This window comes from Chanodichthys erythropterus, chromosome 5 (genome assembly GCF_024489055.1).
Source record: "Chanodichthys erythropterus isolate Z2021 chromosome 5, ASM2448905v1, whole genome shotgun sequence".
Lineage (NCBI taxonomy): Eukaryota > Metazoa > Chordata > Actinopteri > Cypriniformes > Xenocyprididae > Chanodichthys > Chanodichthys erythropterus.
Window position 1 is genome coordinate 14,393,639 of NC_090225.1, and position 25,901 is coordinate 14,419,539.

Sequence of the window (25,901 nt, forward strand, 5' to 3'; positions counted from 1 at the left end):
CATAGAAGCTAACCTTCACTCTCCTACAAAGCAATATTTCACATGAATTCATTTGAACATAAGAACGCATCAGTTTGTAAACAGGTAGAATTACTTCCGACCTAATGACACTCCCTTGAGCAGGTCTCTCAGTGCAGTTGAGGTATAATATGTGGTTGCTCTGAACAAACCAGCTTTTAGAGCCTCCTTTTAGTGTGTTACCACAGCACTGAATGAATCACAAATTTGAAAATGAGTGCCTGAGAATTCAATGGCTTGGCCATATCCAAATGGGTTTTGACACAGAGAATTTGCATCATGTCATTCTCAAGCTCAATCCACATTCACTAAATAATACAATGGGGTCAATTATTGTGATGACTTTTACCAACCGTGTCACATGGTAATTGGTCATTGAGCACTGAGTAAAGTCATTCAGACGTTCCTTTTGAAGTGATGACAGCACATAATCCCTTGTGAAAAAGAAGTACACTTTAGCGCACTTTTAAAAAGAGTACTTGTTCTTTAAAAAAATATTCTTCTGTGCGAACTAAATGTAATGTTTTCAGGCAATTCTATGTTATTTGCAATTAAAGGTGCCCTAGAACTTTTTTTAAAAAGATGTAATACAAGTCTAAGGTGTCCCCTGAATGTGTCTGTGAAGTTTCAGCTCAAAATACCCCATAGATTTTTTTTAATTCATTTTTTTAACTGCCTATTTTGGGGCATCATTATAAATGAGCCGATTCAGGGCTACTGGCCCTTTAATTCTCGGGCTCCCTGCCCACGGAGCTCGCGCTTGCCTTGAACAGTGCGTAAACAAAGTTTACACAGCTAATATAACCCTCAAATGGATCTTTACAAAGTGTTCGTCATGCATGCGCCGGATTATGTGAGTATTGTATACTGTTATATTGTTTACATTTGATTCTGAATGAATTTGAGGCTGTGATCCGTGGCTAACGGCTAATGCTACACTGTTGGAAAGATTTATAAAGAATGAAGTTGTGTTTATGAATTATACAGACTGCAAGTGTTTAAAAATGAAAATAGCGACGGCTCTTGTCTCCGTGAATACAGTAAGAAACGATGGTAAACTTTAACCACATTTAACAGTATATTAGTAACATGCTAATGAAACAATTAGAAAGACAATTTACAAATATCACTAAAAATATCATGATATCATGGATCATGTCAGTTATTATTGCTCCATCTGCCATTTTTCGCTATTGTTCTTGCTTACCTAGTCTGATGATTCAGCTGTGCAGATCCAGACGTTAATACTGGCTGCCCTTGTCTAATGCCTTTCATAATGTTGGGAACATGGGCTGGCATATGCAAATATTGGGGCGTACACCCCGACTGTTACGTAACAGTCGGTGTTATGTTGAGATTCGCCTGTTCTTCAGAGGTCTTTTAAACAAATGAGATTTATATAAGAAGGAGGAAACAATGGAGTTTGAGACTGTACGTCATTTCCATGTACTGAACTCTTGTTATTTGACTATGCCAAGATAAATTCAATTTTTCATTTGAGGGCACCTTTAACTGAAAATATATTAGAAGATATAAATATTACAATCAGGACTTAAGTACTTCTTTATATGTAACTTCATAATTACTTCAGTTGCTTTTGAAAAATGGTTAAAGGGTTATTTGAAAAAAATGAAAATTCTGTTACCCTCATGTCGTTACAAACCCATAAGACTTTCGTTAATCTTCAGAACACAAATGAAGATCTTTCTGATTAAATTTTTAAGTAAGTTTTCTGTGAAAGCATACGCAATTGAAACTTTGACGCTTCAAAAAGCTCATAAAGAGACTGTAAAACTAATCCTAAAACTTATGAACTTTTTGAAGCGTCAAAGTTTCAGTTCCGTATGCTGTCACAGAAAACTCTTAGATTTTATCAGAAAAATCTTCATTTGTGTTCTGAAGATGAAGGAAAGTATTACGGGTTTGGAACGACACGAGGGTGTTTAATTAATGACAGAATTTTCATTTTTGGGTGAACTAACCCTTTAAAGTGTACTGTTGTATGTACTGACAAGCATTAATTGTAAACTAAAATAGAATTTTAGTTGTACATTTCAAAATATTTTTGTAATTACACATTTGTAATGATGAAGTTGCAATTCAGTACATTTAAAATATATTAACTTTAAATGTAATATCAAATAACATACTACATAAGTCATTAGTATTTTAGTCAACACATCAAAATAAGTGTGCATTAAAACATGACATAAGATTATTAAAACTTAGCAAAACTACATTTTAATGTATTACAAAGTGCACTTTTTAAAAGTGTTAAACACTCACAGCACACTTAAGTGGCCTTTAATTTCATTAATATATTATCTGCAAGTCTGTCTTTTAAAAAATAGACTTTCAAGATTTGAAGTACATTCAACAGAATTAAGTGCACCTATTTCTCACAAGGGATGTGCTATCTGCACTGCTATTGTTACTAGTCCGTTGTCATGGTATAACCAAAAAAAAAAAAATGCATTCATATTCTCAATAACTGTAAAAAATGAGGAACTGATTGTCTTCAAACTCTTAGGCATGCTTTGAGACGTGCTTCAAGAAAGTTTAAAAGACTATAAAGACTAAATTCTGAAACATCCTATGAGGTGTTAAAGCGCTTGATCGACCTCAGGTGATGAAATGATAGTCTAAAAAGCAAAATCTACAATGCCTTAAATATATAAAGTGAACAACATACAGTATGTCCACAGGAAAGAGAATCACGTTTCATTTGGTTGTCGCTCTCAGGGTCACCAAATGAAGTTTGCACATCAGCTTGTTCAAATGAAAAGCCACGAGAGTTTTAACCCGACGATCAACGAGCATAATACACAGATAAACCGAACAGGTCTGTGGAGAAAACAAAGACTGACAGAAATAAGACAACGTGAGCCTGGTGCTCCTTCTCATTCGCCCGCTGGCAGATTTGGGCCAGAAAAGCATGCTTTACCAGAGGTCTTGTCGGGCACAGCAACCCCAGGAACAGTTTCATAATCATGACGACTTGAGGACAGCCATCGAATTAACTGCAGGCGTCCTGGTAACGCTCTTTATTCAGCCGCTGAATGGAGATAAATAACGTCTTCCACCCAGGTCCTCTCACGGTTTGACAGCCTGTCTGTAGCTGTGTCTCTGACTGTCTGAGCGTTTGGTCCTCCTGCTGCCGCCGCTGCTGTTGCTCCTGCTCGACTCTTTGGTGCTGCTGGCATGACTGTTGTCCTGCCGTAACGTGGGGCTGGAATGGGCCCTCTGCAGGCCACCATCCTCAAACAAACGTGCTTCAAACGCCGCCAGGTCCGTTTCCCCTGTCCGGATCTTAGCTCTCAGCAACATTGCATATGTTCCGTAGCGTGTTTTCTATAGGATACATTAAGGAAGATGTATAAAAAATAGTTTATCTGAAGTCTTGAAGTTGCCTCTATAATGAAAATGTGATGTTTTTACCTCAAAGTCCAGGTACTCTTCCCTTTGCTTATACTCTTCTTGGTCCTTGCTTTTGGTCCTGCGGTCTATGTGTAGGGTAGAGCGCAGCTCCTGGAGCTCAGCAGAGATAGCTCGAAATCGTGTCTCGTGAGACTTAAGCTGCTCCTCCTAGTATGATAAATATGTTGAAATATGAAAAATGTGAAAGGTATGAAATATGAAAGGTATGAAAAATGTCACCAGCATGCAAAAATATAAAAAGAAAAGTAAACAAAACAGGAAGTTCTATCAGAGAAGACACCTGAGAGGGCTATCATGACTGTGTGACAAAGTTAATAAGTCTCTCAAAATATCAGATCATTTTTATGACATTTTTTAGTTCCGGTTGTAAAGATTCATATGGTACAAACACTCAAAAACGATGATATTTATGAATTCAAAATTCGTGATATTTGTAAGATTAAAGCTGAAGTCTGTAAGTTTTGCCTCTTTGTCGCCATCTCTGTTTGAAACCTGCAATTGCAGTTGTTTGCGGAATTATCATCTTTACGTGGGTTGTGGAACAGCACGACTCCTCAGAATGGGTGAATCGGTGTGGATACTGTACTTCAGAATCACAGATTCTAAATCTTGGCAGTATGACCAAAATAAGAATTTTCACTGGAAAATGTTATCTGAACAAGTATGCTTACCACTTTTGTTCTGACCAATTGAGAAAAAAGGCAATAAATTGCGCTGCCAATGGTGATTAAATCTAACGATCGCTTAGCTCAGATCATGTCAAACCGTGCAAATTATTATTACTGTTATATTGTTCTCAAATTGTTAATGTTAACAACATCAGCATTGTGTGACTATGTGTTTTTTGTGTGTATTAACGTTACCTGTAGATTGCAATTTCTGTAGCCACTCCGCAGTCCAAAGTCTTTTGCTTTTAACTACGGGTGAATCTCCAGTTGTCACTGATGATTGTCATTTGGACCTTACTGGATTACAATCCACCATCAAAATGATAAGTTTAATATTTGCAGCTGCTGTCAGAAAAGGCTATAAATGATCCATCACATGCCACATAGCCTACTTGTTGGGACTCCTTCTTTATGTAAACAGACGTGACGTTATGGCGCAAAGACGAGCGGCTGCAAGCTCTAATTTCCCTGCGGAAACCCACCAGTACCACCTGAATTAAAAAACATTATTACAAGCTTACCGTTGTGAATCAGGCTGAGGTAAGGAGAGAGTTTTGGTCACTGGCTGATTATGTACTTGCTCAAAAATTGATTTTGGATCATTTTTAAACAAAAAAAAAAAGTTACGGATAGCAGCTTTAAGATGTGTACATTCAAGTGTCATTCAAAGTGATGCTCTGCAGCATCTTTTTAAAATCAAATTCAACATATAATATTAACCCAAAATGTAAAAATATACAGTCTACTCCATTTTCCTACAACACTGCAAATCTGCTTCTTTAAAAGTTTGTGTTCTTTTAATTCAGCTAAGTGATCACGTCATCATGACATATCAAGCTTCTATTCGTCACGCATCTTCACGTGATTCAAATTCTCAGCTTCGCCAAATTTGAACTTTGGGACTTGCAAGCTTGCGTTTCCAGTCTCTATCATTCGCATATTTATGGATGGAAGTGAACGGAATGAGAAGTGTAGTGCGACTGCCCCTTCAGAGAGAGAAGTGTCTGGTACCTGTGAGAGCTTGGTGTTTGAGCCCGGCAGAAGAGGGCGGCTAAACTTCTTTTGGGATCCAATGGCTGCTGGGAACGGAGGGGCAGAGAACATGGCGGCCACTATGTTGATGCGGGTGATCCAGGACTGCATTTGCTCTGCGTTGCTAGGGGTGAAAGGCAGGCACAGGTCAAACAGAGGGCAGCAAAATATTTCAGAAGATGGAATATCTGAGAAAAAAATTCTAATTTTTCTCTGCTCAAAGAATATGCATACAGCCTGGAAAACTGAGCAATTAGCAGGCAGCTGTTAGCAGAAGAGATCGAGTGGAACAGATGGAGCAGAATGAGAGAGAGAGTTTTAGTATGTGTATCTGGGACAGACAGAATAGCTGAGAAGGATCCATCCTCTTGGGAGATACAAGTCAAGTCATTCATCTGAGATGAGAACACTTTGACAAGGGCGTTATCAGCCCTGCATGTAATCAACAACCAGCCAGTGCACTGGGTGAGCTCAGGTGTTTGTGTGTGTGTTTGAAAGACATTCACGGTGTATTTTTCTGCTGTCCTGTTTCCAAAAGACAAAGCAACATGAGCTTTCCATGAGGCTTCTGCTGAATAATATTTGTTGTTACTCGTCAAAGTGAAAGCGTCAGTTATGCAAAATAATAAATACATTATTAATGTGAAATATTATTACAATTTAAAATAACCTTTTTTTATTTTAATATATTTTAAAATGTAATTCATCCCTGTGATGGCAAAGCTATATTTTCAGCATCATTACTCCAGTCTTCAGTGTCACATGATCCTTCAGAAATCATTCTAATATGCTGAAGAATTTCTTCTTCTTATTAATGTTTATTAATTAAAACAGTTTTTACTGATTAATATTTTTGTGAAAAACCATGATACAGGGGTACATAACATCTTTTTTTTAATTTGTAAATGTAAATTATTTAAATAATAACATTTACATTTTTAATCATTTAATTGTCTACTTTTATTCAGCAAGGATGCGTTCAATTGATCAAACGTGACAGTAAATATGTTTTAATGTTACAAAGAATTATATTTTAAATAAATGCTATTCTTTTGAACTTTTTATTAATGAAAATCACGAAATACACACACCTACCAATAATAAATGAGCAGCAAATCAGCATATTAGAATGATTTCTGAAGGATCATGTGACACTGAAGACTGGAGTAATGATGCTGAAAACTCAGATTTGCCATCACAGGAATACACTGTATTTTAAAATATATTCAGATAGAAAACAATTATTTTAAATTGTAATAATATTTCACAATATTACTGTTTTACTGTATCTTTGATTAAATAAATGCTGAGCATAAGAGACTTCTTTTTAAAAACATTAGAAAATATTTCCGATCCCAAACTTGGACGGTAGTGTGTGTGTATTATTGTTTTCGTCACACTACAGTTAAGACTTTTTTGGTATTAAAAACAAGCTTAAACATATATAAAACCTTCTTTCTGATTTTGAGGTGAATCATCCTTACAACAATAACAAATAACAATAATAACAAGTAAGGTAACAAGACTTACGGGGCCTGGAAGAGAAAGACTCTCCAGTCAGCAGTGCGAAGGTAAAACACATTGGGTCGCTTGCTATAGTCTGCTGCCCGCATGGCTAAAGAATGATGGATTGACACTGCATTCTTCAAGTCCTCATCAGACAGCTGCTTATCTGGACGATACTCATCCTGCAGACCAATAACAAAGTAGAGACAAATCACAAATTTTTTCAAATAATTTCAGTACGGCAACCACAAGAAACTATGGTTCACACAGCATGAGACATCACTGAGTAAGACATACCTTTTGCAGGTAGAGAATCAGTCCTTTTAGGATGGCATAAAATGTCTTCCATCCTCTTTTTCCTCGTGGAGCTAAAAGAATGATACACAGTTAAACTTAACATAATTCAAGTTTTAAGAATAAGTATTTTTGTCTTTTTAAAAAAAAAAAACAACAAAAAGATAAATTTACTTACATTTACTTAATTTGCAAGACTAAGTTAATAAGACTTGTTTTTGGAGATAATTATTGAATAAAGTTAATTTTTCTTACCCCACTGGCAAATCTAAAAAAATTTAGATTTAAGATTAAAACGCTGAAAACAAGCCTTAATATTTTGTCAATAATTCACAGCTTCTTAGTTGCATGTTGTTTTGAGATATTTAGATATTTGATATTATATTACTGGAAAATTAAACAAGAATATTCTTCTCTCATTTTCTAAACTACAATCATTTTTTAAGTGAAAGTGAAAGTGACATGAAGTGAGCCCAAGTATGGCCCCATACGTGGAATTTGTGCTCTCACACACACACGTTTTTTGCTATGCGCCCGGGGAGCAACTGGGGGGTTAGGTGCCTTGCTCTAGACACCTGTTCATTCACTCCCCCACCTACATCTCCTGCCAGAACTGAGACTCGAACCCACGACCTTTGGGTTATAAGTCTGACTCTCAAACCATTAGGCCTCAACTGCCCCCTTATTTAGAATAAGGCAGTAATAAATAGACTAATACATTAATAAATGAAATAAAAGGCTGTATTTGAGGGAAGACTTACTTTTCTTGCCATCAGTATCAGCATGAACTTTCCGCACGAGAAAGCCGTCGTTGTAGACCTGAGCGCTGGACTGCTGTGCAACACTGACAAGGGGGTTTCCTCCACTGTTGATCCGCTTCATAGTGTGCGATGCAGAGTCTTTCCTGCCGTCCAGCTCAGAGAAAGATTTGCGCAGTTCGTCCTCATCGCTGTAAAGTACACAAACAAGAACATTATTACGAAAACTACTTTGCATTCTTACCTTTACCCACAAGGTATTTTATGTACTGCAAAATTCTCTCACTTTCAACATTTACCTTTAATTGCTGCTTTAGTTTTTGACTTTAAACACAAATATATACATAACAAAGCACCATTCCACCTCAATTTACATTCACTGATAGGGAATGAAACTGCATCTTCATTGCCTAGTGCTTGGCACAGTTTTTTTTTTTTACGTACAGTAAACTAACATCCAGCTGAGTGGCAGCTGTGCAGAGAGTGCAGTTAGACACCCTGGAAAGCCCCTGAGGCCTGGACTGCTAAACATTCCTCTCTAACTGCTACGGAGTAAAGCATATAGCCTTTGCCTTCACATGATAATGCTCTCATCTGTTGCTTAGTAACTGCTGGCCTCCACACTGGTAACCAAGAGAGCCAGCTCAGAAGATGGAGCACCATGAGAGAGGGAGGCAGAAAGAGCAGCCACATAAAAAATAGTGACTGACGTGCATTGATTCATACAGTGAATGATGGCCTTTAGCTGAGAATCACACTATACCAAATAAATAAAAGTGCAACGAAGTGAATCAAACTCAGAAATGAAGAGAGAGCAAAACAGTGAGGCAACGAGAGTGGAAGGATAGAGCGTGGGGACGCTGGGATGGATGAAGATGAAAGAACTGCTGCTGGATGTAAGAGAATAAAACAATCACTTGTGCTTTTCTCCTTCACACATAAACAAGGGTACTGCAGAATCCCTTCAGGAGCGAACACAGTGTACATGAGAGTGAGTATGTGTGAGAGAAAAAGAGAGAGGGCTGTGTTTGAGTCTGCACATTAGCCAGTCAAAGATTTCAACCTGTAATTATGAAGAGGCAACTTCTTGTAACCATGGCAACAAAATCTGGAAAACCAAAGTCGAAAGTAAGGGCTTAGGGCATCAAATAGCTCCGGCCATGTCATAAATACACATATAAGAAATGGTTCTATCAGAGAGAAGAAGAAATTAATATAGAACCTTTTACAAGGGAGTGCTATTGGATTCTTTATAGCCTGGTGAGAAGTTTCTAAATAAAAATTGAACTTTTTAAGAATTCCAAAGATCATTGTTTGGATTCGGTTTACTTTACAAACCCTTTTTCACAATCTGTCTAGCAAAATCTTTTATATTTTCATTTATTAAAAATGTAATGTACATTTATAACACTGTACTTTGTATTATATATCATATTATGAACTGAAAAAAGACTAGTTAACACTGCTGCAAAGGTGTTTCTAATACAATGGCAGAAGAAGTGGTGGTAAATTTGACATTATTTTCTCTTCTGAGTGCCGTAATCAATCTCTATTTTTTTCTTTCTCTCTTTTTAAAAGTTGTGGAAATGCAAAACTGACATGTTCTGCAGTCTCCCGATCACAGCTATAGAAGTTTACCCAACTATGATGACTTGCACTTCTGAGAATCCCAGAAATGTAAAAAAAAGGCCCATTGCCAGAAAATTTCAAGAATATTGAAATTAAACAGTTTATATAAAAAGAGATTATCACTATAAGAAACTAAAATAACAAATATCAAGGAAAAAATCAAGTATTTATTAGAGCCTAAAGAATCGTTTCGTTCCTTTTTTTACAGAACCTTTTTGGAGTAAAGAATCCTAATGAATCTTTTTTTATAAGAGTGCACTAAATAAGCACGTCACATAAGTGAAAAGGCCTTTTGAGCAGCTAAAGGATTCTATAATAAGCTTACACCATTTTTAAATCAATAACACTTTTAGAGGCAGTGAATTATTTTCAAATGTTTTGGATGACACTGGATAAGGAGAATGGTGCTCTTGAATCTGATGCACTGAAAAAGAGCCACTAGGGAAAACTTTAGACTTACATTGTCCACTGCAGCTTTTCATTTTTGATAGAGTTGTAGAGAGCCTGTTCAAAGAGAAAAACAACATGATTAAATCACACAACCCCATCAACAATTTTGCCTTGTGCGTATATACGAGTGCGTGCGCTCAAACATCCTACTGACGCGTCTAAAAATAGCAACTGAAAGTTAACCATGAACCAGTTAACAGGTTGCAGACAACACTTTTTTGATGTAGATTTTTGGTTCAAACGTCATGGAAAAACAACCCAACGATCATTAGAAGGAATAAGCTCATAATTTCTTTGACTATAAGAGAGATACATTTCCATGGGCAAATCCTAGTTAACAAGAGTTAGCCTTTCCTTTTTTTTCCGGGTTTGAGGGTGGTTTTGTCCGTCCTGAACCTTGCCAAGCAGATCAGGGAAGGCCAGGGGCTTTAAGGAACGTGAGCGAGGTGCTTTGGTGTAACGAAACGGGTCCATCACACTGAAGTCCCGTCCACATCGCACCGAACACAGGGAGCGAGAGCGGAGACGGCCAGTGGAGTGAATACTGTTTACACCAATCATGATTTTGGTAGATATAGAATCCAGAGATGAGGAAACAGTAAAAAAGAAAGCTTTAAAATCAAACAATGTTCAAGTAAACTAGATGAAGTCCTCATTCACTTGATGTCTTTCTTCTTCCAGTAAAATCCAGACAAGCAGGAGTGATCAAGAGAAAGGAGTTCAAAGAGCTTGTCGAATGATACAGTGGCAAAATCAAAGTCTTTGGCAGTGGCGAAGCTCTTTGGGAGATCCTTAAGGGTGTCACATGGGCATCAGGCCTTCCGTAGTGACTCCAACTCTTGCATTATGGATCCGTTCCTATTCATTATGCATGTAAAAACATTGCTGGGCCACTGCAAATCCACCAGCGCCATTTTGCATAAAACTTTCTGCTGTAAGACGATCAAGGAAGAGGATCTGCGGTTAGCATCCAGTTGTTTCCTCGTATACATCCTCGAGTTCATCACACCTACATGTGTTCACCAACGCACGCTCACAGGTGCCGTGCAGATGGCTCGCGAGGACCGCAACGGTGGAAGGAGATAATTGGAGAGAAGAGGACAGACGGAAGCATGCGAAACATCGTTGAAGCAAATGCATGAGATAAACACACATGGGCTCATGCAGGGAACAGACTGAGAGGGTCTGACTTCCACCCACTCTCAAACTGGCATCCCAAAACTGTGACGTCACCTAGCGTCCCCCTCTGGGACGGAAAAATAGATATCAGATGTGTGAGAGACAGAAGGACAAGACTAGAACAGGAAATCAGCAAAGAAACGAGATGGTCCTGTTGCTTTGTGCAGTTTTCTCTATTCCATGTCAAACGGTTGAATGTATTAGAAGTTGTCCACAATTCTCTTTCATCCCTTTCTTTTTTTCCCCCTTCCTCTTTGAGCTTGTGTCCTCATGCCCGTTATCCAATTTGCAGATTCTTTCACACCCTTCCACAAAACACAGCTTTGCTGCACGGCTGTAGGAACAATAGAGGTTTGGCGTCCGAGTCCTGCGCTCTCTTTTCTTCTTCTCCTCACAGTCTTGTTCCTCCTCCGTGCTGCAGATAAAAAATGGGCTGTGCGGTGAGAATGAGATCTTGTGAGCGAGGAGTGCTCACCCTCCCATCTCTCTCTTGCATTCACAATCTCGGCCGATCTCTTTTACTGTCTCTCTCGCGCTCTGCTTCTCAATTGATGTACCCGTCTCCCAGCATGACTGACAAATCACGGCATTTCAATGTTCGATGATCCCACCCTCCCATGAATGTCAATCAGTTTTCAGGGCTCTTGAACGTGCGAATCCTCACACGCGCTACATGTTACTGCCATACTCACTCTCATTTTCTATTCACAATGTAGAAAAGGTGTTGTAACTTGATAATAAGCAATTAACTTGTTGCTCGATTTTATTATCAAGTTAATTATGATAACTAGCACTGAAAATATCATTGTTAACCTTAAGCTATTTTAAATGTTTACTTTATTGTATTGGCTAGGAATACCATTAATAAATAAAATGAAGAACTTTTCAAATTGATAAATAGACACTTAAAATGGTTTATTTAAATTATTGAAAAAATGTTGTTAAATGTGACAATAAATAATTAAATAATTAATTAATCAATCAATTTTAAATGCAACATTGCATAAAGCTTGTACAAATTGATGTTCTTTATCCATTTGCCAAAATGTAATTGGACACGTGGGAGTAGCCAATGAATAGTCGACTTATGTTATCAATAAGAATTATGCAATAAGAAGTCACTGGGGATATTTTGAAGCAGAGGTAAGATACTAAATCAATTTGGTTGGTATGGTTTCTCTTGCCGTTTGGCGCATTGTTGCAGTTTGTTCTCTCTCCCTGTGTCTGTTACAGACAGCTCTGGGACATTGGGCATCCAGTAGTCTGAGTCTAACTTTATTCAAACATGACCTGTTTTTATTTGGCCACGGTCACAAGGCAGCCAGCAGTTAAACCAGTGAGCTGGGCATAGGGAGATTTTATCTGCTCATGTCAGAGCACAAGGAGGACTCCATGTGTTCATTAAAGCAGACAGAGATGCCAGTAGTTCAGACTGCACAAGCACCTGGGCTATCCCACAGTAAAGCCTAAATTGAAAGGGAATAAATACAGCTTTGACAAGCCAAACACATCTTGGAAATGGAATACATTTATGTTTGTTGTGCAATGGCTGCTGCAACATAGATGATGCCTGAAGGACTGTAATGAAGAAGCTGAAGCTTGGTTGCATTTTCTATGATATAGTTCCAGTCTTAGACTGTAACCAGTCAATACAATGTTCCATCCGTGATAAAATACACAATACATTACTAGTTATGTGTATGAACTGACAATAAACAATATTTTTAAAGAATTTATTAAAATAAATTAATGCTAATTTCTACATATCGTTAAAAATTGTTAAATGTATCAGGGTTTCAACTATGTATCAACTTTTCAAACAAGAAATTTTTCTTGAGCACCAAATCAGCATATTAGAATGATTTCTGAAGGATCACGTGACACTGAAGACTGAAGTAATGATGCTGAAAATTCAGCTTTGGCCTCACAGGAATAAATTACATTTTAAAAAAGATATTAATAGAAAACAGCTATTTTAATGCAGCCTTGGTGAGCAAAACAGACTTCTTTCAAAAACATAAACAATTACAGGCCACGTACTGTAAGTTTCAGGAGTGAGAACCGCATTTAAATGCGGGAGTGAATCGCCTAAATTATCATTACACGTGTGTACTGAACACGACTCATCTCGAAAATGCGATGGTTGACAGCTTGGAAACCATAGCGACGTTCTGGCGTCTCTAGTGTTTGGTTATAGTGACCAAAGTAATATTAAAGTGACAAAACACTCGCAATTTTCAGCAAATTAACTAAACACACTCGTCGTGTTTTGTTTATGCTTATACGGCCTGTTTCACACAGCGCGCGGAACTCATTCTGTGTTGCCATGGTCACTCATTATAAGCTTTTTGGGCTTGTTAAGCTCGTGTCATAAAGCAAACGGGGTTATGGAGTTATTAAAGTGAGCAGACATGAATCGCGATTTTTAGCATAAAGCATTTGGATAGGCTTGTGCTTTCCCTGAGATTCGCCGCGCATACACGAGAGACAAACGTTACACCGGTGCACGTAAATGTCATTAACAACTAGTTGTTCAGTTCGGTTCCGTACACACTGCATATAATTTCTGTAAATACGATTGTCACTACCTTCATTTTTTGGGAGTTGTAGAATGCGGTTGTCACTCCCGTATTTTACTGAACTGTGTGTGTACAGAACGCGATTAAGCACTAAAAGGTGAACGGACAACCGAATTTAGCTGCAGTGTGTACGTGGCCACAGACTCCAAAGTTTTGAATGATAGTTTATGCTAATGCATTTTTTAAATTTTAAGTTGTATAAATTAACAACAGTGTATTATGAACAAATGTGAGTTAACAATGAACAACATACTCTATTTAAAAAATAACATTACAATAAATTAACATTATGCTGTAAAAAAAGTCTTGTTTATTGTTTATTAACCTTACATTAAAGTGTTTTTTTTTTAGAAAAAGTTAAAGATCAAACGTAAGAACAGCATCTCGCACAGTTCGCTGCTGTAAGTAGTAGTGACCAGTGGGAGGAGCATAATACTTTGCAGTGATGCACATACTCATTATCTCAAACTGGGAGATAACAAAGAAGGAAATAATGCTTTTCACACAACTGAGTGAAAGAACAAACATAATTTGCAAACTGAAAAAGAGGGAACAAAAGACAGAAAGAGAGACAGGAGAGAGAGAACGAGAATGAGCAATTTGTAACGCATTTATGATAATACCATGACAAAACCCTCATTTCAGTGAGAAGCCATGTGGCAGCCAAATTCCCATCTGTCCTCCCTGCCACCCCTGCTGTTGCTGGCATGAAGACCGACTTCACACAGGTTTTTCACGGCCGTTAACTGTCATGAACCACACAGGCACTGAGAGCCTAACCTGTTGGCTTGCAGACATCTCTCTCAGCTGCCATCTCTATCTGTGCTATATTTAACCCTAAACCTGTTGTAATATCAAGCAGACAGAGATGAAAAAGAGGGTCAAGAGAACAGAATTATGAGAAGGAATATCCAAGTAGCTAAATTCTTCACTCCCAGAGTCTACTTAGTCAGACTAACTGTCTTTACTCGACATCTGCGTGGCCTTCACACCCTCACATAGTGGTAGGAGGAAAGAAACCGGGAGAAGGAAGACCAGAGCTACGAAGAAGAGAGAAGAAGGATGCCATTTTTCAGCCAAGGGCTGAGAAAAGGAGGATTATATAGATATGGAAATAACCTCATCAGACAGGACTAAGTACAGTTCAGCAGAGTAAGTTTTTGCAGATTATAGGGTGAAACAAAGAGCAAGATGGCAGATAGTTAAATGGCTAGAGAGAGAGAGAGTGCAGAAAAACAGTGAGGGGGTGGGAGGTGATGGAATAGTGCGAGGCACAGAGTGAGAGGGCGGAGGAGAGAACGAGGGATGAGCGACACGCACAGAGAGAGAGAGAGATGGCCAGAGGAGAGAGAGAGAGTGGGAAGACCAAACGCTTAAAAGGCTCCCCGTGATTTTAAAGCACATATCAGCAGAGTGGTTCAGGTGCGGTCATCATATGGCTATTATTCTTGTGCAGCCTGGCCTGTAATCCAAGCGAAGGGACTAAAATAGACAAACCCTGAGCACCAGCACACTCGAGCACAGGAAGTTCATTGACATCAGCTGTGACAGATATCCCCTACATGACTGATTTTAGTCACAACACTCAACTTAATACATCGTGAACACTAAAGTGACAATAAATCAAATTCAGGTACAGCGGACATTCAGTGCAACATTTTAACAGTTTAAAAGTTCATCTTGTACCTATGCTATGGTCTGTGATAATGATTCTGACACAACTTAAATATACAAATGAGTTGTACATTTCTCCAAAAATATCCACAATAAAAAGTGCTCTTTATATGAATGGATGGACATTTACATTAATACAAATATTCTGATATTATTAGATTATTATCAGATTATTATGATTATTGACTGACAACATTGCAGTTTCAAGTCATTTGAAGAAGACATTTAAAGGTGCAATATGTAAGATTTTTGCAGTAAAATATCCAAAAACCACTAGGCCAGTGTTATATTTTTTTTTTCACTTGAATACTTACAATATCCCAAATGTTTCCAACTATTTGCAAATCGTGAGAAAATTGCGAAAAGTGCGAGGAGCCGCCTGTCAATTGCGTCATACCCGCGTTACCCTTCAGTTTACGGTTTTATTTTGTAGAAACCATGGAAACACCAAAGACACTTTAATATATTACACATTTTAATAGGCAAGGTAACAACTGTTTTGATATATTTATAAACAGAAAACTAATTATTTTTATTTAGCTCAACACGTTTAGTCTTATTGTTTAAATCTAATTTTCTTGATTTTTTTCAAGTACCATGCTTTACCATGCCTCAGAGAAAAACACTATTTTGTCAAGTAGCTAACATAGCTTAATCAGATGCAGCTTTATTTTTAGTAACAGTAATACAGCATTTTCTCCATCATTCAATATGTTTTAAAATTAAATGCATGTCATTTATCAACACAAGCCATCCAATATTTAATATGATATTCTAAAATCGATCTATTTTACTGCAGTGTCTAACATCAGCCACCGAGCGAATGCACAGAGTAATGTTATAACATAATTTTCAACACTCTGAAATGTATCTAATATGATAAACAGAGCTGTGTTACCTCATACTCATGACCAGAAAAGCGGAAGCGGCGCCAGCGACTGTGGCATATTAAAAGTTCCGCTGCTCACAATTCAGCTCCCACAACACTCGGTCCTGCTGTGCTTCATACTACAATAACGTTAATAATCGCATCCATGAACATGATTTCTTCCAGAGTCCTATCCCTATTCTTTTGCACCGTCCGTTGAGGTGAAGACCACATGTCCCAAGATTCTGCGCTCAAACTTGGTGTCATCAAGCTACGCCTTTGTTTTGAATAGGCCTCTAGCAACCTCTAGCAGACAGAAATCCTACATACTGCACCTTTAACAAAGTGCAGTATCAACAGAATAGAATTTCTAGTGGAAATCTTCATGGAAATTACTGCATACTATATTTATTGGCTAAATTGGATATACCAGATAAGGAATAATAAGGAATAATGTTTTTACAATCATTTTTATGTTAAATTTAAGGAATTTTTTTCTTTAATTAATCAAAATTGACAGTAAAGATTTATTTCAAATAAATGCTGTTCATTTGAACTTTCCATTCATCACAGATTCCTGAAAGAATGCATCACGGTTTCCACATGAATATTACGCAACGAAACTGTTTTCAGCTTTAAGAATAATAAATGTTTCTTGAGCACCAAATGAGTATTAGAATGATTTCACACTGATAACTTGAGCAATGGCTGGAAAGTTTTTAAACTGTAATAATATTTCATAATATTACTGTTTTTACTGAATTTTTTAGCCTTGGTGAGTATAAGAGACTTCTACCCAAATCTTGCCAACCCCAAACCTTTGAACGGTAGTGTATAGAAATTAAAGCCACTGAAGAAACATTTAAAATGACATAAATGAGCATTAATGAGTTGGTTAATTACTTTCAAATATTAATGAAATGCATTGTATTAAATAACTAGAGTGAGCCTTTATAGTATTTCCATAAGAGAGTATGTCTCAGAATATGTTAATTACACACAGGAATATTTCATTAGCTGTGGTTTAAATATCTTTTATGGCTTAACCACAATACGGAATAGTGGGCAGTGTGTGAATGCTTGAAACCCCTACAAACCTTTAGAAGATCTTTTGGGAAGTCTTGGCCACCATTCAGCCCCTCCAAGTTACTAATGAACTGCGTGCAGGACATCCTCTTCCCGATGTTCTGAAAGAGAAAGAGACAAATGGACCATAAATTTACTGTCAGCTGATGTGCTGACCTATTTCACAGTTCCTGTGCACTCACAACACTTATAATACCAACTACACAGTGGGCAGTAATCGTGTTAATATTCTGTGCAAAAATAATTTTGCTGCCCCGGAAAATCATTTTTACTACTACATTTATGGATGAATTTCTATTTTTATTCCTAAATGTAAAACCAGCACTCATCCCCTCAGGGTGGAGAACAGCTCTGAGAATAAAATCCATCCTAAAAACACAGTTGTTTTATCCTCACAGAGACTTCATATATATATACAGTACATGTAAAAAATACAATACAGATATTTCACAATAAATATCAATTATAACTTCTAATTCTTTAAGAGTCAGATAATATTTTTTTTGCTTTCCACAAAGTAGACTCATTTTATTAAGTAATTTTTGTACACTATAGTACAACTAAAAAATGTTTTTAAAAAAATCAACAACATATTAATATTTTGTAGCTTACTATATATTACACAAGTAATAATCATTTAATAAAATAAGTCAAAATGTAATGGAGTAAATTTTAAAGAAATTTTATTTACAATCAGTTTAGATTCAGAAACTATATTTTCAAAGCTTTTAAAATGGCCTTGATGGCTGAATATGGTTCAAGATTTTTTTCTGTTGATTTTTCTTATCGTTTGTTATGTGTTTATGGTACATCAGATAATCAAACTCACGTGGCCATGCAGATCAGTGTTGAGCAGCATCAGGGCACAAGTCAGTGTGTGAACACTATCTGAAACACACAGGCATAGAACTCTCATAAGCTCACACAGAGTCAGAGCAAGAGCACCCCATAGTGTTACTTTACTGTAATACACATCAGATGCACAACAAATGCACATTCATTCACAGAACAATGCTGGTATGGCTTACCTTCATTCGGTATAGTGTTCGGGTTGCACTGGAGGTATCTTTTAGAGAAATGCAATAGTACCCGCTCCCTCTCTTGTGTCTCTCCCATTAGGGCGAACTCTCTCAAAAACACTCTAAGAAAAAGACAGATGGAAAAACAGAATGACCCTGTTGGACACATGAAAAGAGAGCAAATGTTTACTTAACTAAATATGATAGAACAGCAAGCTCACCTCAGAGCCTGATCCACCATCATCCCAGAGAGGTTAAAATAACTGAGATACTCCTCCGCGACCATGCGACTGAAATCATTGCTACACAAGTCATGAAAAAAATAAGGCATAAGAAAAAAGGGTTTTGGTTCTTATACTGTGGATCTAAATGTCAGACCTTAAAGCTCACATGGTGAATTTCTTCATTTTAGCTTATAAAGATTGTTTAAAATTCAAAATGTTTTTTTTTGAGTTTTTTTAAAGGTGCCCTAGAATTAAAAATTTAATTTATCTTGGCATACTTAAATAACAAGAGTTCAGTACATGGAAATGACGTACAGTGAGTCTCAAACTCCATTGTTTCCTCCTTATATAAATCTTATTTGTTTAAAAGACCTCCGAAGAACAGGCAAATCTCAACATAACACCAACTGTTACGTAACAGTCAGGCTCATTAATATGTACGCCCCCAATATTTGCATATGCTAGCTCATGTTCAAGGCATTAGACAAGGGCAGGACGTCTGGATGTGCACAGCTGAATCATCAGACTAGGTAAGCAAGCAAGGACAACAGAGAAAAATAGCAGATGGAGCAATAATAACTGACATGATCCATGATTACATGATATTTTTAGTGATATTTGTAAATTGTCTTTCTAAATGTTTCGTTAGCATGTTGCTAATGTACTGTTAAATGTGGTTAAAGTTACCATCGTTTCTTACTGTATTCACAGAGACAAGACTGTCGTTATTTTCATTTTTTAAACACTTGCAGTCTGTATACAGTTGTGGCCAGAATTATTAGCCCCCTTCATAAATATGATCAAAGATGACTCTAAAAATAAATCTGCATTGTTTATCCTTTTGATCTTTAATTTATAAAATTAGCAAAAATCTAACCTTTCATTGAAGGAAAAGAATTGAAAGTGGGGGGGAAATAACATTATGAAATAAATGTTTTTCTCCAAAACACGTTGCCCACAATTATTAGCACCCTTTTATTCAATACTTTTTGCAACCTCCTTTTGCCAAGAGAACAGCTCTGAGTCTTCTTCTGTAACGCCTGATGAGTTTGGAAAACACCTGACAAGAGATCAGAGACCATTCCTTCAAACAGAATCTCTCCAGATCCTTCAGATTCCCAGCTCCATGTTGGTGCTTCTTCTCTTCAGTTCACTCCACTCATTTCTTTAGGGTTCAGGTCAGGGGACTGGGAAGACCATGTCAGAAGCTTCATTTTGTGCTCAGTGACACATTTTTGTGCTGGTTTTGATGTTTATTTTGGATCATTGTCCCGACGGATGATCCAACCATAGCCCATTATAAGATTTATAGCAGAAGCGGTCAGGTTTTGATTTTTTATCTGTTGGTATTTGATAGAATCCATGATACGATATATCTGAACAAGTTGTCCAGGACCTCCAGCACAAAAGTAGGCCCACAACATTAAAGATCCAGCAGTATATTTGACCGTGGACATGGGGCACTTTTTATCCATGTGTGCACCAAAACCATCTGGTGGGTTTGCTGCCAAGAAGCTCTTGTTTTAGTTTAATCTGACCATAGAATCTCGTCCCGTTTGAAGTTCCAGTCTTGTCTAACTGAATATGCTGGAGATTGTTTCTGGATGAGAGCAGAGGATTTTTCTTGAAACCCTCCCGAACAACTTATGGGGATGTAGGTGCTTTTGATAATTTTTTTTTAGGCTTTCTGAGATTCAAGACTCAACTAATCTCTGCAATTCCCCAGCTGTGATCCTTGGAGAGTCTTTGGCCACTTAAACATTCCTCCTCACTGCGCATTAGGATGATTTAGACAAACGTCCTCTTCCAGGTAGATTTGTAACATGTTTAGTTGATTTGAATTATTTGACTCTTAATTATTGCCCTGATAGTGGAAATGGGGATTTTCAATGCTTCAGCTATTACAGCCACTTTCTATTTTGTGAAGCCCAACAATCTTTTGCTGCACATCAGAACTATATTCTTTGGTTTTACTCATTGTGATGAATGATTAAGGGAATTTGGCCTTTGTGTTTCCTCACGTTTATACTCCTGTGGAACAGGAAGTCATGGCTGGACAATTTCATGTTCATGATCACCCCAGTGAGCTAAAAAAATTTAAATATGAATGGGAATATACTTCTGAGATATTTTACTCATAAAAAATTGTGGGTAACGTGTTTTGGAGAAAAACATTTATTTCTTAATGTTATTTTCCTCCCACTTTCAATTCTTTTCCTTCAATGAAAGGTTAGATCTTTGCTAATTTTATGAATTAAAGATCAAAAGGATAAACAATGCAGATTTATTTTTGATCTTTGATCATATTTATGAAGGGGGCTAATCATTCTGGCCACAACTGTAATTCATAAACACAACTTCATTCTTTATAAATCTCTCCAACAGTGTGTAATGTTAGCTTTAGCCACGGAGCACTATCAAACTCATTCAGAATCAAATGTAAACCTCCAAATAAATACTATACTTACGCGATTAGACATGCTGCATGACGAACACTTTGTAAAGAACAATTTTGAGGGTTATATTAGCTGTGTAAACTTTGTTTATGCCGTTAAAGGTAAGTGCGAGTTCCATGGGCGGGGAGCGTAAGCATTTAAAGGGGCCACAGCCTAAATCGGCTCACAGTTAATGATGCCCCAAAATAGGCAGTTAAAAAAAATCTATGGGGTATTTTGCGCTGAAACTTCACAGACACATTCAGGGGACACCTTAGACTTATATTACATCTTTTAAAAAGATGTTCTACGGCACCTTTAATTTCTCCACATTACCCAAAAATTATGATATTATAAATATGATTATTATCAAAGAGAACTATGCTTCACAAAAGCTCAAAAAACAAAGAGCAATGAACTAAAATAAGCGTATTTATTAATAATTAAAATAATTCTCACTTCTTGCTCAGATGACGTGCTACATCTGACTTCTTAAATCCATCAAGATTGTACAAACGTTTGGCCAGCCGTTTTGCAGCTTGGAGGTCAGGTTTGTTGCCATTGGCCAGTGTTTCAGTGCTGCCTATAGCCAGTCGCTCAGCCACCTCTGGATCAGACTCGGACACTGGCCGTGATGGCCTCTCTCTGGAACAAAGGAAAAATAAATGTAAGTAAAATGTACATATGGCAAGTTGCCAGGTGTTGCCAGGTGTGGCAAAAAGTTAGTTTTAGGCCCTGGGTATAAGTTTTATTTGTAAAAAGGCAACCCGGATACGATGAGTGAATGTGTTTGGGCTTAAAATCAGCCATCACATAAGCATACTGAACCACATATGAACACTGACTACTTGTCAAACCAGTCAAATCATGAGGTTAAATTTGTTTACTTATCTCTCATGTCAAAACCTGTTATTCTTAGCACTAGCAGTGTGGTGTAAATAGATTCTATCTGATGTACCCTTACAGACGCTTTCCCAGCAGGTCAACTCAATCCACAATGTACAGAGAAACCAGCATTTAATAACTAAAAAAAAAAAAGTACATCTGACAAAAGTACTTCTACTGTGAGCGAATTAACCTGTCCTGCACCTTTGTACTTTGTGCACCATTAAAATAAAAAAGAGCCTAATAACTTGTCATACACATACACACACAAACAATTCAGCTGGTATTCAGATGTGAATAATGAGAAGACAGAAAGTAAAACTTATATTAAAAGTGTCAAATATGTGAAACACATTTCATTCAGTTTTGAATCAAAAAACCAGTGTAAAACTCTGGCAAACTAATAACACAAAAGGTCTGATAAACAAAAACACTACTCTACCTCAGTGACCCAACTCTGCCTTTAAACCACTGCATTCCAAAGTCAGTTAGATGTACGAGCACCAAAAAGTTCATGCCACATACAGATCTCCCCTCTATCATCTGTCTTTGGTTTGTTCCGAAGATCTCCATTCTCAACCTCCTCCAACCGGATAGTTCACAAACAAGGCAGGGGAGGAGACTCGAAGAAAGGGAATGAGGACACAGGCATACTGTTTATTCTTGAAACAATGTACAGATAGAATCATGGTAGAGAAAACCAGGAAGCAAAACAGAAAACTTTTCCGCCACGGCTTCTAGGATGTGGGAAGAACTTCTACAAAGATGCTGAGTGACTAACAGACAGACCTTTGATAAATCTTACTATATGCCAGACATGAGCTGATATATTTATAATATATTTATGTGTGTAAATAACAATAACATGACACACATATTATAACTTCTTTGGCGAGAACACGTGAGGGGGAAAAAATGCAAGATAGTGATTGCTACAAATGCCAATACATATTTGTCCATTGTACGAATAAATGCTTCTTGTACACACCCACCGACTATAACCAGTAAAGTGAAAACAGGAGGTATTGACAAACAATCGGCTCACCTGTGCTGAGGCTCTACAACATTCCAGTGCTTTAAGAAAAGCTTTAAACGCACCTCTTTTTGAAAGATGGATGACAAGATACCAAAGGAGGAAAAAGATCACACAATTTAAAAATTTTGCATGACGTGACGGCTTAGACAATGATGTCAGTATCACATAAGAAGAACGGATATGAAAATTACATTACACTGACAACAAGTTGCACTAGAATTTTTTAGCTTTACTGTTAATGAAAACGGCTAATGGAAAATTGACTATAACAACAGTGTAGGAACTGTACAGTGGCTTGGACTTTTTAAAAGCGATAGTGACTAAACATATCACGAATCACGATAATGAACATGAACGGTATTGTTATCATGGACACTTCAAAATACTGTGAATAATTCCCTATTACAAATTAATTTACTGCGTCAAAGAGTCATGCACACGCTGATGTAAACAGGGCCGGTGTTGTGCCGAATTCTGACCCCCGCCAGATTACCTCCCTAAATCCCCAGTATGGATAGGTTTAGTGTGGGTGGGGTTAGGATTAGGGGGTGGGGTTAGGGTTAGACAATCAGGTATTTGCCTCAACAAAGGGGGTAATAATTTGTCAGGGAAAAAAACAACCCCAACGTGTATGATAAGCTGTATTACAATGAGTAAGAGATGCACTGAATTGAAATGATCTCAGTGTCACTCTCTGACATTAGATGCCTCTTATGGAACAGCAGAAATGCAGGCGTTACCCCTGTAAGACCATTTACAAAGCAGCTTTCTGTTTCTGAACAGTATTTAAATGTTTAAAACAGACATTTTGTAACTTGACTGTTGCCGTTTACCCCCTCAGGCAGTGAGTGTCTATTTACCTTCAGGTGAAGATGTGCCCTAATTAACTTGTAATCTAACTTTTTAGTTACTGAAATATTTGAAAACCCCAACTAAAAAATACATAATTCATATAATATTCTTTTAAGACCCCCTGAACCTTTTGTTTTGACAACAAACCCCCACTTAATTCAGACCCTGGCTAAAACAATTGTTAAATTGAGATCATAATGGCCCTCATTAAAAACTTGAAGTGCAATGAAACTAACAGTCCTCAGTAATAGCTATCCAGCATGAATCCAGCACCGATCTTTTACTGTGATAAACTGCGGGTTGCCTCAGGTATTCACAAAATACTCAGCAAGTAAAATTAGCTACCTGGAAGTCACACCCTAAATTTACATGCTGTAGTCAAAGTACTTGTGACAATGTACATGTGAAAATGAGGAAAGAAACCTTGTTATTATTTATGTGACCTATCAATATACAAACCAGGGCTATTGTGGTTAACTACACAGCAAAATCCCTAGAGTTAAATCAACTCTGCTTAGAGTACATATCGTTAGCCTCATAGCATAATTGCCCAGATCATATTTCAAAGGCAGATATCACAATTTGGCCAAAAAATGACTTAAGCAATTATGCTATAAGGCTAACGATATGGTCCCTCTCTAAATAGTGTTAAAGTAACACTGAAGCAGAGTTAAAGTTAATGAGATAATTAAGCAATTAATAAGGTTGTGACTTAAGTAATTTGTAGTTCTTGTGTTTTTTCTTATTTATTCAGTGATTCTGCTTGTTAACAGCAGGTGTTCATCACTAATGCGCAATCATTACTTAATTAATTATCTCATTAACTTTAACTGTGCTTCAGTGTTATTTTAACACTATTTCGAGAGGGACCATATGTACTCTGAGCAGAGTTGATTTAACTCTGGGGATTTTGCTGTGTAAAACTAAAAACATAAAAAACATTTTAGCTACTTTAAATCAATTAACTGAAATAAAATAAAAATTTAAAAACATTTATTTCAGCTAGTTGCCAAGGCAACATTTTAACTAGAAGTACTAAAAAAGCTAAGACTGAAATAAAAATGAATGAAAAAAAAAAAAAAAAAACTATATAGACAGGTTAAAAAAAAAAAAAAAAAAACTAACTAAAACTTGAACGTTAAACAGAAAATACTAAAATAACAACTAAATCAAAACTGTAATGGTATCTCAATAATACTAAAATAACACTGATACAGAGCAGAAGTTTTTCTACTCACCGGTATATGGCAGGGTGGGGGGCATGTATGTAATTATCCTCCAAGGCCCCACCCCCCCAGCAGAGCAAATAATGAGCCATCACACGAGGCCTGCCCCTTCACACCTCATATAGCCAGATGACATGAGCTTGCTTATAAACGCAGCATCCAGCCTTCCACATTCTTTCTACCCTTCCCTAAACCTCCTGCTGTCCAGAAGCCTGAGGAGCCTTTAGAAGAAATGTGTTCCTCTGCGTCTGCAAGTCCCTTGAACAGTTATTAAACTCGTTGCTGATTCTTTTATCCTACTCCATACTTTTACAAGCGCTTGTAATGCCCATTCCTTAGTCAGAGGCTTGATACAACTGTTTATCGGTCTTATTTTCTCTCATTCTTTCTCTCCCAACCGGCTGTTCCCTCCTTAAGCTTGCCTGGTTGCGTGTGTTTGTGGATGTGTATGTGTGTTTCTCTACTCTTGTCAGCTGAGCTATTTTCACTGGTGGATATGGTCTGTATTTCCTTTCACAACAGTTTACTCCCCCTTTTCCCCTTTCTCCAACCCTCTCTTCCTCTCTTTGTCTTGCCTTGTTACTTTTTCTGCCTCCATTAATCTTTGTCTACGCCATTTCAACACATAGTCTATCTCATTAAAAAAAAAAAAGTGATACGTTTATATACATCTATAAGAAAATATAAAGGTCAGAATGATGTGTTAGAATAATGGTTTGCGTTTCTTCAGTATTAATGGCCATTTAAATGAAATATTGGACAGAGGTGGAAAATAGAGCCCTGGTAAACAGTAATAGTTTCTTACTCTCTCTATTTAAAACCCTGAAATCACACGACAAGTTAATCTGCTCTCACCATGGAGACCGAGTGTGCCTGGCAAATATCCAAGTCTATCTGGCCCCATGGCAGGGGAAGGAATGTAGTGGATGAGCCAGGTATCAAAGCAGATAGTGTCGGCTTTCAGGGCCTCATAACCACACTAAAACTCAGATCAAACATCCAAACAATATTCCTTATTGTAGGGGACTTGAAAAACGTATGCCAC

The 25,901-nt window shown here is 37.3% G+C and overlaps 1 protein-coding gene across 3 annotated transcripts; it reads right to left on the reverse strand.

Moving 5' to 3' along the window:
• Positions 1-1,945: 1,945 nt before the first annotated feature.
• On the reverse strand, positions 1,946-25,272 carry psda (pleckstrin and Sec7 domain containing a). Of its 3 annotated transcripts, none has more exons than XM_067385224.1 (13): positions 24,869-25,272; positions 21,317-21,502; positions 18,420-18,500; positions 18,208-18,320; positions 18,009-18,067; positions 17,191-17,280; positions 9,804-9,847; positions 7,718-7,905; positions 6,960-7,030; positions 6,687-6,844; positions 5,136-5,280; positions 3,457-3,603; positions 1,946-3,369 (listed from the first exon to the last, which is right to left on the reverse strand). In XM_067385224.1, the coding sequence occupies exons 1-13, from the start codon at positions 24,946-24,948 to the stop codon at positions 3,112-3,114; spliced, it is 1,620 nt and encodes a 539-aa protein (XP_067241325.1). In that variant the 5' UTR covers positions 24,949-25,272; the 3' UTR covers positions 1,946-3,111. The 3 variants fall into 3 exon arrangements, with proteins under 3 accessions (XP_067241325.1, XP_067241327.1, XP_067241324.1); XM_067385226.1 differs by lacking the exon at positions 24,869-25,272 and adding an exon at positions 22,185-22,295 and having other exon boundaries at positions 21,375-21,502; XM_067385223.1 differs by lacking the exon at positions 24,869-25,272 and adding an exon at positions 22,185-22,289.
• Positions 25,273-25,901: the final 629 nt, after the last annotated feature.